This window comes from Diospyros lotus, chromosome 12 (genome assembly GCF_014633365.1).
Source record: "Diospyros lotus cultivar Yz01 chromosome 12, ASM1463336v1, whole genome shotgun sequence".
Classification (NCBI taxonomy): domain Eukaryota; kingdom Viridiplantae; phylum Streptophyta; class Magnoliopsida; order Ericales; family Ebenaceae; genus Diospyros; species Diospyros lotus.
Window position 1 is genome coordinate 30,611,410 of NC_068349.1, and position 14,299 is coordinate 30,625,708.

At 35.0% G+C, this 14,299-nt stretch overlaps 1 protein-coding gene across 1 annotated transcript; it reads right to left on the reverse strand.

The window, feature by feature from the left end:
• Positions 1–2,199: 2,199 nt before the first annotated feature.
• Positions 2,200–2,793, reverse strand: LOC127787606 (uncharacterized). Its single transcript, XM_052315670.1, has one exon. The coding sequence runs from the start codon at positions 2,791–2,793 to the stop codon at positions 2,200–2,202; it is 594 nt and encodes a 197-aa protein (XP_052171630.1).
• Between the last annotated feature and the right edge of the window lie 11,506 nt (positions 2,794–14,299).

The following is a 14,299-nucleotide window of genomic DNA, read 5'->3' on the forward strand; positions in this document are numbered from 1 at the left end:
ATTCATGGCTAGTGACTTGAGATGAGCTGCATCATGTACGTGGTCTTGGATCACACCATTCCAAGTCAGGAATGGCTATGGCTTTATGATGACATGATGGCTGGCGGGGGTGATTGCAACACCTTGACGTCATTACCATCGGGTTATTTCATGGCATTCTGCATATTGCATTTGCACGCACAATAACATTGAGTCATCTCACGTAGATATTTGTATCTAATTTGGGTGTTTATACTTCTAGAATATTCAATGTTCCAGGTGCAACAGATGTGACAGGTACCTCAGCCCCAAGCAATGACAGAGGAAAAACAACAACTTAATGCATTTTCTACTATGTTTTATAAACATATGCTATTGTAAACCAAGCTTTTAGGAAACCACCTTGTTGTATTGCAATTTCTATTTGGGTGTAGTAAGATTTAATCTTTATAAGAAAATTAAAGAATCTAAATATGGTAACTCTTTAAGTAACGTATGTATGATCCATGTTTAAATTCTAAAAGAAAACATTATTCAATTCCAAGTTCATTTATCATTGCAAGAAGGAAAATAAGTTAAGACTATTTTTACCATTTTCTACTAAAAAGTTGGTCTCTGGAAAGTTCATTTCCATAAGAAAATAGGGAAGATTAAATGGTGATTAATTCTTGAGTGGAATCACGTATTTACAACTATTCTTGTAATCATCAATACTAAGAGACCTATGGTTCATATCTTCGTATGTTGGGTTTTTCATATTTAAACACCAAGTATATGAACATGTGAACTTGAGTTGTCCTCGTTATAAAAAAGAAAGTAGAGATTTCTCTACGTGGTATTATTTTGGACACTTGAGTATAAGTTATGGAATCCCAAGGTACATGGCAATATTGAGTTTTGAAAGTTACCAACTTAAATCATTTTTTTCCATACATGAGGAATCAGGATTTACTATTCTAAAATTAAATGAAATAATGTTTCTTAGATCATTTTAAAGAAAAAAGAGAGAAGATAAAATTGATTTACAAAATTAATTAATGCCTCTTATATTTAAAATTTCGAACTTAATTCACTAGGACATACGGGGCATTACAAACTTAGTTTATTTATTGTAAAAGCTATGTTAGGTCTACTGTAAGTAAGATACTAAAGAGAACCAACTAAACTTTGATAAAGATGTGTATTAGGAAAAGGATCTCCATCATTAGTAAAAGGTGTACTAGCTGCAATAAGAGTAGCATTGGGCTTATTATCTTGTAATCCTGCTGTGATTAGTAAGTTAGTGGCATACTTTAACTAAGTCGGATATAGACCAGTTCCATCCCTGAAAGCTTCAAATCTAAGTAAGTAATTGATAAAGCCAAGAGTCTTGAGTGCACAATTGGAATCAAGCTGCTTGATGAAAGAATGCATAAGAGGACTACTAGAACCATTTATTAGAATGACATCAACATAGACTCAAACATAGAGAACAATGGAATCATTGTGTTTAATAAACAAATAAGCATCCAAAATTGCATTAACAGAACCCCCAATGAAGAAGAGTTATATTTAGTTTATGAAACTAGGCACGTGGAGCCTGTTTCAAAGCATAAATGGCCTTTGTAAGCTTACAAACGTAAGTGGGATGAATTGGATCTAAAAACACTTCAAGTTAATGCATAAACACAACCTCTTCCAAATCACCATTTAAGAAAGCATTATTGATATCTATTTTCTAAATATCCCAACCAAAAGTGACTGCTAAAAAAAAAAAAAAAACTCAAATGTAGGAGCCATGATAATGAAGCTGATCATAAAGAAAAATTTTCTAATTTTGAGTATCAAGAGCAACAACTAGAAGCTGAAAATGAATTAGCAGAGGAAGGAATTTGTTGAATCATTGAGACTTTACTTAGCAGATTTTATGGAAAAGCTGATTTAGTTTATTTTTTGAATTTATTACTCAGTCAATGGTAGTCAGTTCCTCAAATCCAGCAATATAAATAGTTAAATAAAATTGTTAGTTGTTGAGATTTCTATGGAGAAAATATCTGTAGTTGTGATCATTTTACTTGTATTTAATCAGCTTTTTTCAATGAAATAAATTATCTTCTACAGAAAACTTATTCTCTGTTCCTCAATTTTTTCCCCATCTTTCCTTCCATTTTTCTTGTCTTTGTGCTTCATGATAAATGCTCCTTCAGTGTTCTCTTTTGACCTCATAGAGGTCCTTTGCTCTTATGCCTGCAGCTTTCTAATAAGTTCTGCAATTGACAAAGTTTTCAAATCACAAGACTTTTCAATTGCTGAAATCTTGGATTCAAATTTGTCTGGCAGGCTGATCAACATTTTCTCCACCACCTTTGAATCTTCAAATGTCTCACCATAAAGCCGAATTTGATTCACAAGCTGCATGAGTTTTGAAGAATACTCATTTACTGTATCTCCGTCCTTCATTCTCAGCATTTCAAACTCTCTTTTAAGAGTTAACATCTTGACTGACTTTACCCTATCACTGCCTTCAAACTCTTCCTTTAATTTATCCCATGCTTGCTTTGGTAAATCACAAGTCATTATTCTTGTGAATATTGCATCTGACACTGCTGAGTGTATACAAGTAAGTGCCTTAGGTTTTCTAGCCATATCTTCTTCGTGTTTCCTTATCTGCGCCAGTGTTGGATTTTGCGGAAGCGGAGCAGGATCAGCATCATTAACGATGACGTCCCACAAACTCATGGCTTTTAAGTAAGACTTCATCTTAATAGCCCATAATTGATAGTTTTCTCCTGTAAGGAGAGGAGGAGCAGGAACAGAAAAATTGCTCGATGACATTCTAAAAAATCTGAGAACTCACAAAACTCACAAGTGTTTTAACTCTCAAGTGTTTAAATTCACACTCAATAGAAAACGACACTCACAGCCCCTTAAGAAGAGGGCTCTGATACCACTTATAGAAAAAACAAAAGAATAAATGTGCAGGGAAAAAATTTGAGGAACAGAGAATAAGTTTGCTGTAGAAGATAATTTATTTCATTGAAAAAAGATGATTAAATACAAGTAAAAGGATCACAACTACAGATATTTTCTCCATACATTAAGGTGAGTTTGATTTTGGTGTGTGGTATGAGAAGAAAGTTGAAGGAATGTTACAGGGATATGTTGACAGTGATTAATCCTTGAAGTTTATGGAAGATAATGATATGGTGATGGATATGTCTACTATTTATGTGAGTGATGATGTTTGTGGATGTTGTCAAAAGGGCAAGATGCATAGAAAATATTTTCCTATCGACAAAGCTTGGAGAGCAACCAACAAACTTGAATTGGTCCATACTGATGTTTGTGGTCCAATGAGCATTCCATCTGTAAATGGAAACAAATATTTTTTGTTATTCATTGATGATCTCACAAGGATGGTATGGGTTTATTTCATGATTAATAAATCTGAAGTTTTATCTCTATTTAAGAAATTCAAAGCTTATGTAGAGAATCAAAGTGAATGTAGCATCAAGACTTTGAGGTCAGATAATGGTATGGAGTACAACTCTCGAGAATTTGTAAAATTTTGTGAAGTTGCAGGTATTAATCATCAGCTGACAGTAGCTTATACTCCACAACATAATGGGGTATCAGAAAGGAAAAACAGGACGGTGATGGAGATGGCCAGATGCATGATTATTGAGAAGTGCTTGCCTAAGCATTTCTGGGTTGAAGCCGTAAACACAGTTGTTTATCTTCAAAACAGACTCACTACAAGGTCTGTGAAGGGTATGACACCATATGAAGCATGGTTTGGGTTGAAACCATCAGTTAAGCACCTGAAAGTCTTTGGTTCAGTGTGCTATTTTCATGTACCAGCAGTGAAAAGAAGCAAGTTGGATGAGAAGGCCGAATTGGGTATCTTATTGGGTTATGCAGCTAACTCCAAGGGGTAGAGAGTTTATAATATGGAGACTGAGAAGATTACAGTTAGCAGAGATCTTCTAATAGATGAGACTGCTTTCTGGAATTGGGAGAAAAATTCAGTTGAAAAGAAATCCACAATTTCAGATCAGGATTCAAGCTCAGGAGGAGCAAAAGAAAATCAAAAGACCTCTGCTCAAAGTGAAGATGGAAATGATGATTCAAATCTGGAGTCTCCAAACCTAAAAACTAAATCTGTCTGAGATTTATGCAAGGTGCAACATGGCTATCTCAGAACCAGCAGATTTCATTGACGCTTCCGAATATGAAGAATGGCAGAAAGCTATGAAGGAGGAAATTGAAATGATTGAGAAGAACCAAACTTGGGAGCTCACTACCAAGCCAAAGGGAAAGAATGTTATAAGTGTCAAATGGGTTTATAGAACTAAAGTAAACCCCGATGGCTCCATTTTCAAACACAATGCCAGATTGGTTGTCAAGGGTTATGCACAAATGGTTGGAGTAGACTATGGCGATACATTTGCACCCGTGGCAAGACATGATACTATTAGAATGCTGCTAGCTTTTGCTGCTAAACATGAATGGAGTGTGTTTCATTTAGATGTCAAGTCTGCCTTTCTAAATGGCGTTCTTGAGGAGGAGATATATGTGCACCAGCCTCAAGGTTTTGTAATTTCAGGTCAAGAAGACAAAGTTTATAGATTGAGAAAAGCACTATATGGGCTGAAACAAGCCCCCAGCGCCTGGTATGCTAGAATTGACTCTCATTTGATCCATCAAGGATTCAGGAGGAGCGAAATGAAGCTACATTATATGTTAAAGGTCTTGAAGATGGTGAAAAGCTGATTTTGTCCTTGTATGTGGATGATATGTTGGTAACAGGAAGTAATTCTCAGCTTTTAAAGAAATTTAAAGAACAAATGCAGCAAGACTTTGAAATGTCAGATTTGGGGTTGATGAATTACTTCTTAGGAATAGAGGTTTATCAGATGAAGAAAGGCATTTTTCTTACTCAAAGAAAATATGCCTGGGATGTTCTCAAAAAGTTTAATTTGGATCAAGGAAAATCAGTTGCAACACCACTTGTCCATAATGAAAAACTAACATTAGATGATGGAGAAGACAAGTTGAATTCTACTATTTACAGGAGCATGATCGGAAGCCTTCTCTATTTGACTACTACACGACCTGATCTTATGTTTCCAGCTAGTCTTTTGTCAAGGTTTATGCACTCACCAAGTCAAACTCACCTTAATGTTGCTAGAAGAGTGTTGAGATACATTAAGGGTACTTTTGATTTTGGTGTGTGGTATGAGAAGAAAGTTGAAGGAATGTTACAAGGATATGTTGACAGTGATTGGGTTGGAAGTATGGAGGATTCTAAAAGTACTTCAGGGTATATTTTTTCATTTGGATCAGGTCCCTTCTCATGGAACTCTAAAATGCAGGATGTGGTAGCTCAATCAACTGCAGAGGCTGAGTATGTGTCTGCTGCTGCTGCAGCAAATCAAGCAATTTGGCTTCGGAAATTAATCACTGATTTTAGTGAAGATCAAGTTGAGCCTACTATCATCATGTGTGATAACAAATTTACCATTGCTATTGCAAATAACCCTGTCCAACATGGCCGAACAAAGCATATTAAAGTCAAATATCATTCCATCAGAGAAGCAGAAAAGAATCAAGAGGTTAAGTTGGTGCATTGCAAGTCAGTGCTGCAAATTACAGATATCCTTACAAAGCCACTCCCAAAGAGCAGGTTTGAGGAATTAAGAGGCAAGCTGGTAGTTTCAGAGAAAAGTCTCAAGGAGGAGTGTTGAATCATTGAGACTTTACTTAGCAGATTTTATGGAAAAGCTTATTTAGTTTATTTTTTGAATTTATTACTCAGTCAATGGTAGTCAGTTCCTCAAATCCAGCAATATAAATAGTTAAATAAAATTGTTAGTAGTTGAGATTTCTATGGAGAAAATATCTGTAGTTGTGATCCTTTTACTTGTATTTAGTCAGCTTTTTTCAATGAAATAAATTATCTTCTACAGCAAACTTATTCTCTGTTCCTCAAATTTTTTCCCTGCACATTTATTCTTCTGTTTTTTCTATAGAATTGAGGGTGATACACTTGATGAGGCCTTAGTCATCCGAAGATTATTATCATCTCCTCCAACTGGCAGTAATAATTGGCTAAGGAGGAACATTTTTCAATCTAAATATACAGTTGGTGAAAAATTATGCAATTTGATAATTGATAGTGGGAGCAATCAGAATTTTATTTCTGAAGAAATAGTGGATAAATTGAAATTGAAGACAAAATGATATTCGCAACCATGATGGTTTAACAAAGGAAATGAGGTAATTGTTTCATCATGATGCCTTGTCAATTTTTCAATTGGTTCCTTCAAAGAGTCAATTTATTGTGATGTGGTTCCCAAGGATGGTTGCCATATCTTACTTGGCGGACCTTAGCAATATGACCAAGGCACAATCCATGATGGTGTGAAGAACACTTAAATCATTTTTTGTTGAAGGTGATAAAAAGAATAAGCTTGTGCTGAAACAAATAAAGAATGATAAAGATAAGGGTTACTCTATTACACTTGTAAATAGAAGGGATGTTATTGGCAAGATGAAAGAAACTGGGTTGTTATATGTTCTTCTACAAAAGGAAGGAACGTTGCAGATAGATGTTCCAAGTGACATAAGAGAAATTATTAATTAGTACAAAGATGTGATGCTGGATGAGTTGCCTTATGGACTCCTCCTTATTAGGGACATACAAGACCACATTGATCTTGTGCCTGGTGCCACCTAGCTTAATTTACCTCATTATTGAATGAGTCCAAAGGAGCATGAAGAACTTCAAAGGCAAGTTATAGAACCTCTTAGGAAGGGGTTCATACAAAAGCATCTTAAGTCCTTGCACCGTACCAGTTTTACTCACTCTTAAGAAATATGGGACTTGGAGAATATGTGTAGATAGTAGTGTTATCAAAAAAATAACTATTAAATACAGGTTTCCCATCCCAAGATTAGATGATATGCTTGACATGCTAATTGGATCTTGGGTTTATTCCAAGATTGACTTGAAGAACGGCTATCACCAAATCAAAATATGGCTTGGAGATGAGCATAAAACAACTTTTAAGACCAAGGAAGGGCTCTACGAGTGGCTACTAATGCCTTTTGAATTGTCTAATACACCTAGTACCTTCATGAGATTTATGAATCAAGCTCTAAAGCCTTTTATTGAGAAGTTTGTTGTTGTGTATTTCAATTGTATTTTAGTGTACAACAAGGATAAACAAAGTCACATTGAGCACTTAAAGGCTATTTTCCAACTCATGAGGCATAATTAATTATATGCTGATGTCAAGAAATATAGCTTTGGGTTTTTTTGGATGTATTATCTCTACAAATGGAATAGAAGTTGTTCCATTAAAGATTGAAGCTATAACTAGCTAGCTTACTCCCAAAAACTATTATAGAAATAAGAAACTTCCAAGGTTTAGCAACATTTTAAAGGAGATTTATAAAAATATTCATCACCATTGTAGCACCTCTCATAGAATGTCTCAAGGAAGGAAGGTTTTCTTAGACCTTGGAAGCTAAAAGAAGCTTTACGGAGATAAAGAGATGAATGGCTTAAGCACTAATATTGGGTTTAATAGATTTTGTCAAACTCTTTGAAGTTGATTGTAATTGAAGGAGTGTCTATTGTGATACTATTGCTGTCACGTTACCTAATGTTTTTAATAAATGTAATTGATTATTAGTTGTTTTTTTTTTTTTTACTGAAAAATTTGGAGTCTTCTTAAGTATGTGATGTAGCTTATTTTACGCATAAACTTAGGAAGACATGTTGCTTAAATCAAGAAAGGTTAGTTATTGACTATCTAAGAAGGAAACTTTTGTAACTAATATAAATATCAGTGAAAAGGTAGAATGTTATGTTCTTCCTTCAAATCGTATTTTTTTATTTTATTTTCCTTTCAAGTCTAGCAAGTGGTATCAGAGCCTTTTCTGATCTTTGAGAGGTCTGAATGTTTGGGTGAGAAAGAAAATCAATAACCACCAAAAAACTAATAACCACCAACCATGTCTGTGAGTAGTAATCTTGTAGTAGCCTTTCCATCTGTTTTTATAGGTAATTATTATATTTGGACTATCAAGATAAAAACTCTCTTGAGAGGACTAGATCTCTAGGAAGTAGTAGGAACAAGATAAAACCTTGCACGTCTCGCTAAAAATCCCACCATAGCTCAAATGAAGTATCAGTCATATGAGAAAGCTAAAAAATTCAAAGCCTTGTCTCTTATACACTCAGTTGTATCTGAGACAATATTCACTAGAATAATGGCTTGTGAAACAACTAAGGAAGCATGGGATATACTTGAAGCTGACTTTCAAGGGAGTGAAAAGACCAAACAAATGCAAGTATTGAATTCAAGAAAGAAATTTGAGCTTCATAGAATGAAAGACTTTTGAGTCTGTTAAAGAATATTCTGATAGGCTCATGAAGACTATTAATCAAAAAGGTTGTTGGGTGAAGATTTACCAGAAAACAAGGCAGTCGAAAAGGTTTTGGTGAGCTTGCCAGGAAAGTTTGAGTCTAAGGTTTTTTTCTTTGGAAGACTCTAAAGACTTGTCTCAACTTACATTAGCTTTATTGGTGAATTCTTTGCAAGTTGTGGAGCAAAGGAAGGACTGGAGGCTTGAAGATACAAATGAAACAACATTATTGGCAAATCAAAAGGGCAAAGCTCAATTCAATGCAGGAGGAAAGAAGGATACTAGTGAGAAAAAAGACAAGGAGGAGTACTTAGGCAACAAAGAAAAGGGCAAAAAATGTATGTTTCAGCCATGTTCTCATTACAATAAGAAATGACATTCTAAAAATTATTGTTGTTATAGGCCTAGGGTTCAATACAGGACCTATAAACAGTTTGGCCATGTGGAAAAGTTTTACAAGTAAAAAATAGAGCAACAACCATGGCAAGCTCAAGTATGTGAGAATTCTAAACAACGAGAGGAGAAGCTATTTATGGCTCTCAAACATGAAAATTGTTTTGTAGCAACTAGTAGCACTGAAACTTGGTTAACTAATAATGGATGCACCTACCACATGACCCCAAATGCTAATTTGTTCAGAGCATTGGATAAAAGCTATTGTTGGATGTTTTTACAGAAAATAAGTAACATAGGTAATGGGTTACAAAAACTGATACTTCATTCATTAACTTATGAATGTATTTATACAGGAAAATGTAACAAACTCAATAAAAAATCCCTAAAATAAACATGCAACAGAAATTCAAAATCTTAGCAGCTTTTTAGCTTCTATTATCCCACCAAATCTTCAACAGTTTCAACTATTTTGACTTATTCAACATCTTATCTTTTGCAACAAATATAACACTTTTCAACACTCCCCCTTACTAATTTTTTCTCATACCCCTATTTTTTGTTCTCAAAAATTCAAACCTTGCTTTGGACAAACCCTTTGTTAGAATGTCTGCAAGTTGAGTACTTGTGTTGCAATATACCAACTTCACCTCACCATTTTTCTGCACTTCCTTGATAAAGTAGTGTAATACCCCAAGAGACCAAAGAAATGTAGTATATATCGAGGATAAGTAAGGAAGCAAACAACATCAGCTAGATATCTTTTGGACTGAATGTAGGCAAAGAACTCTGTGGTTAACCGTGCTTGAGCTAGGAAAGCTTAAGGATGGGTGACCCCTGGGAAGTTTGTGTAGACCAATCAGGGTAAGTTGTTCCAGTTCTTCCTATCGCTCGATGTGGGATGTTACAGGTGGTATTAGATCCGACCCTTGGTGAAGGCAGTCCGATGAGGGTGGGGAGTGGTGCCAAGGCTCGAGGGCTTGTACAAAGAGCTGCTTCTGGTAGGCTTCTAGGATGGCAGCCTCCAAAAAGGAAAAGATCTGGGATCAGTTGTAAGGTCGCATGACGAAAACGTCATGTGCTCAAGGGGGGAGAATGTAATACCCCAAGAACCCAAAGAATGGTAGTATATATCGAGGATAAGTAAGAAAGAAAATAACACTATCTAGATAGCTTTTGGATTAAATGTAGGCAAAGAACTCCCGGGTTAAACGTGCTTAAGCTAGGGAAGCTTAAGGATGGGTGACCCCTGGGAAGTTTGCGTAGGCCCATTAGGGTAAGTTATTCCGATTCTTCCTATCACTCAATGCAGGATGTTACAAGTAGTACTTTACCTTAAAGTGCTTAGTTCTTCCATGGAACAATAAGTTGTTCAAAATTGCTATTGCAACTTGATTAACCATAAATACTTAAGTTGCTTCTTCTAGTGTCAGCCTTAGATCAGTCATGATCTTTCTTAACCATAGAGCTTGGTTAACTACAACAGCTACTATCATATACTCAACTTTTGCAGTTGATTGAGCAACAACTTCTTGCGTCCTTGAATTCCAACAGAAACACCCTGAACCCAAGTTGAATAGGTAACCCGAGGTGCTCTTCATGTCTTCACAAGCTCTAGCCCAATCACCATCTACATATCCATATATATATATGTGTTGTTTGGGAATGATAACAATATAAATACGCAAACAACCACAATAATCAACACAAGAATATATAGTGGTTCGGTGTCTCCAACACTTACTCCGCTCTTTCAAGGTCAACCTGACACTTGAGGTTCCACTAAAATCACAACACTAGGTTTTCACACAAGATCACCTAGCAAACTTGTACACCCCAAGGTTTTTCCCTTAGCTTACCCCGAAAACTAATACAACACAATAATACACCTAGATTACTTGGGTTTTAATATGCCACTCACAATCCACAAATTAATACAAATAAATCCTATGCCCAAACAACCTTGGACTAATATGGAGTTAAACACAATGATGTACAAGGAAAAATAGAAGTAATACAAGTTACCACAAATGGAGATAATATATTCTTCTTTGCCTTGGCTCCAAATGGATTAAACTTTAAGCTTGAGCCTTGGATTACTTTACTTGAGTTGCTTGAGAGCTTGGGTGTGCTTTAGGAAGATAGGAAATGATAGAGCATTAGCCTTCTCCAGATTTCTCCTCTTGATATTTATAATGAAGCTTCCAACGAATCTTCAAAAGGCTGGAAAATTCGGCCGTTAGAGTTTGGCAGTCGACTGTTTTAAACGATAGTTGACTCCTCAACACTTGACAGATGACTCTCACTCAACCCACAGTTGACTTCTCATAGACAATCGACTCTCATTAGCCTACAGTCGACTAACCAAAACCCACTCTCGGCTATCTCGACTCTACATAAATAATGTTCGGCTATGTCGACTGATGCACATCCACAGTCGACTGCCATTTGACTTACAGTAGATTGTCCCTCACTAGTAGTCGACCCTCAGTCCATATTTTTAGAAAAATAAAGATTTTCTTGATGAAAGAATACGTAGCATGAATTCATTACAAGATATTTACATTTCTTTAGTTTAAGTAAATGTTCACATTTTTCTTAATTTATATTTTACCTTCAATTTACTTTAATACATAAATGTAAATAAGAAAGGACCCCCCTCCCCCCAATTTGGATTCAATAAAAATATCTAAAAAATCAAAATCCAAATCAATAAGAAAGTAGATTTTTTAGTTTTAGAACAAATTTGGGATTTGACGATTTTACCACCCTCAAAATATATACCTTCTATTTCTTAAAGAATTCATTAAAAATCATTTTAACAACAATGAATATTAGTCATCAAAATATCGGGAGATAGTTTTTCAAAAAGAAAATATTTTCTTATTTGTCCCATTATAATGCACTAATTTTCCACTTAGAACAAATAGCATTTCTTGGTTCATTTCGATACACAAAATATTATAATACTTAAAATAAGTTTTCCACCATAAGACACATCAAAATTCCATTAAGGGATTTAAATATATCAAAAATAGTTTTACTAAAATTATGTTTTGTTAAGCATCAAAATACACTATAGGTTAATTAGAGCAATTTGGCTTAACAACACGAACCTTGTAAGTAAGCTGATAGAGTGCATTATATTGGGCCTTGTGGCTGCCAAGTACATTAAACAACCAATCAAGCTTCGATAAAAGCCTTCATTCACCATTTCAGCTCCTTCGTCTGGACAAAATTTCTCATTTTGTGCTAATGGAGTATCCATGGGCTTACATTCTTCCATTTTGAATTTTCTTAACACTTCCTCAACATACTTCTTTGACCAATAAAAATATCACCTTTTGATTGTTGGATTTCCATTCCATGGAAGAAAGCCATCTCACCAAGGTCTGTCATCTCAAACGCATTCATCATTTGCTCTTTAAACACCTTGACAAGCTTTTCATTACTCCCTATTACTAGCAAATCATCCATATATAGTGAGATAATAATTATTTCATATTTTTCTATTTTAACATATAAAGTATTCTCACTTAAGCTTATGTTGAATCCAATGCTTATCAAGTGCTCATGAATTCTGCCATACCAAGCTCTTGGGGTTTGTTTTAGCCCATATAGAGCTTTCTCAAGTAAATAAACCTTGCTAGGATCAGTTGTAAATCCCTCAGATTGTTCAAGAAAAATTTATTCATGCAGATAATCATTTAGGAAGGTGGATTTAACATCAAGCTAATAAATTTTCCATTGTTGTGCTGCAATTCCCAAGAGTAGCCTTATTGTGTCCAACCTTGCCACTAGTGCAAAGGTTTCTAAAAATCCACTCCAAACTGTTGTGCGTAGCCCTTCACCACCAATCTAGTTTTGTGTTTGTTCACGGTCCCATCTGCATTCAACTTTGTCATGTAAACCCACTTGACTCCTATTTCCTTTTTGTGTAAAGGCCTATCCACAAGCTCTCAAGTCTGATTCTTATGAATCATCCTTATCTCCTCCTATATTATAGTGATCTATTTAGGATCCTTTGCTACTTCTTCATAACCAACAGGTTCCTACACTACATTTTTGATAAATTTCAACAAGAGACCTTGTCCCTCTTACAGGTAGTTCATCATAGTTGTTTTCATCAAGCTCACCTACTTCTTTTTTTTTTTTCTATTGTTTGTCTCATTGGTTCAGCCTTTTTCCCAATTCCATTTTGCATCTTTATCAAATGTCATGTCCTTACTAATGATTAATTTGTTCAGAGTATTGGATAAAAGTTATACGTTAAGGGTGAAGATTGGTGATGGTAGCTTTGTCGAAGTGAACGGAAAAGGAGATGCTATTGTTAAGACTTCTTTAGGTACAAAATCAATTTTCAATGTCTTATTTGTTCTTAAAATTAGTCAGAGTCTCCTCAGTGTTGGTCAGCTACTTGAAAAACACTACAATTTGTATTTTCATGATAAAGTGTGCGATGTGTTTGATAAATTTGGTGCGAACTTGTTATCTATTAAAATGGTTGAAAGAAGCTTTCTAGTTTAATGGAAAGAAACTAAAATTCAAGCGCTCTCCACTTCATTAGAGGAGTATCAACTATTGCACAAAAGATTTGGGCATTTTAATTATTCTTCTTTGAAGTAAATGCATAGTAAGGGTCTAGTGTGTGATATGCCTGCTGTGCATGAACCCTTTGATGTGTGTTGAATTTGCCAATAGGGAAGAAAAGTAAATTGGCATTTTCATCTAATCAAGCTTGGAGAGCCTCAGATAAGCTCCATCTTATACACATTGACACGTGGGCCCAATAAGACTCATTTTCTTGGTGGCAGTAAATACTTCCTACTCTTCATTGATCATTATAGTGGGATGTGTTGGATATTTTTCTTAAAACAGAAGTCTGAAGTGTTTTTTTGTTTTTCAAAAATTCAAATCTCTAATCAAGAATGAATGTGGTAAGAATGGAGGAGATGAGAATGACATTTGATATCTTGTTGATAGACTAGTTAACAAGAGAATCATACGGGATGAAATGGATGTATGGACTGAAATTGTACTTAGATGGTTCAATTAACAAGCACAAAACAAGACTTGTTATGAAAAGTTATTCTCAGCAGTATGGAGGATTTAACAGAGAATTTGATACCATCAGACTACTCATTTCACTTGCAACTCAAAAGTCATGGGATGTTTATCAGTTTTATGTATAATCTTCCTTCTTAAATGGACACTTGAAAGAAGAATTTTTTTTTGAACAGCCAGAGGCTTTTATACAGAATGGAGGTGAAGGGAAAGTTTATTTGCTAAAAAAGCCTCATATGGCTTAAAATAGGCACCCAGAGTTAGGTATTGTAGAGTTGATAAGTATCTATAGAAGTTGGGGTTCATCAAAAGTTGTAACGAGGCTACTCTGTATTTAAGAAAGCAAACTGGTGAATTGTTGATTGTTTCCATTTATGTGGATGATCTTTTGATCACTAGAAGCAGTTTTGAGTTTGTAAATCATTTTAAAGAAGAAATGAAAAATGTT

Excerpts from the sequence above, each read along its gene's own strand:
- LOC127787606 (XM_052315670.1), bottom strand. The coding sequence starts at position 2,793 with ATGTCATCGAGCAATTTTTCTGTTCCTGCTCCTCCTCTCCTTACAGGA.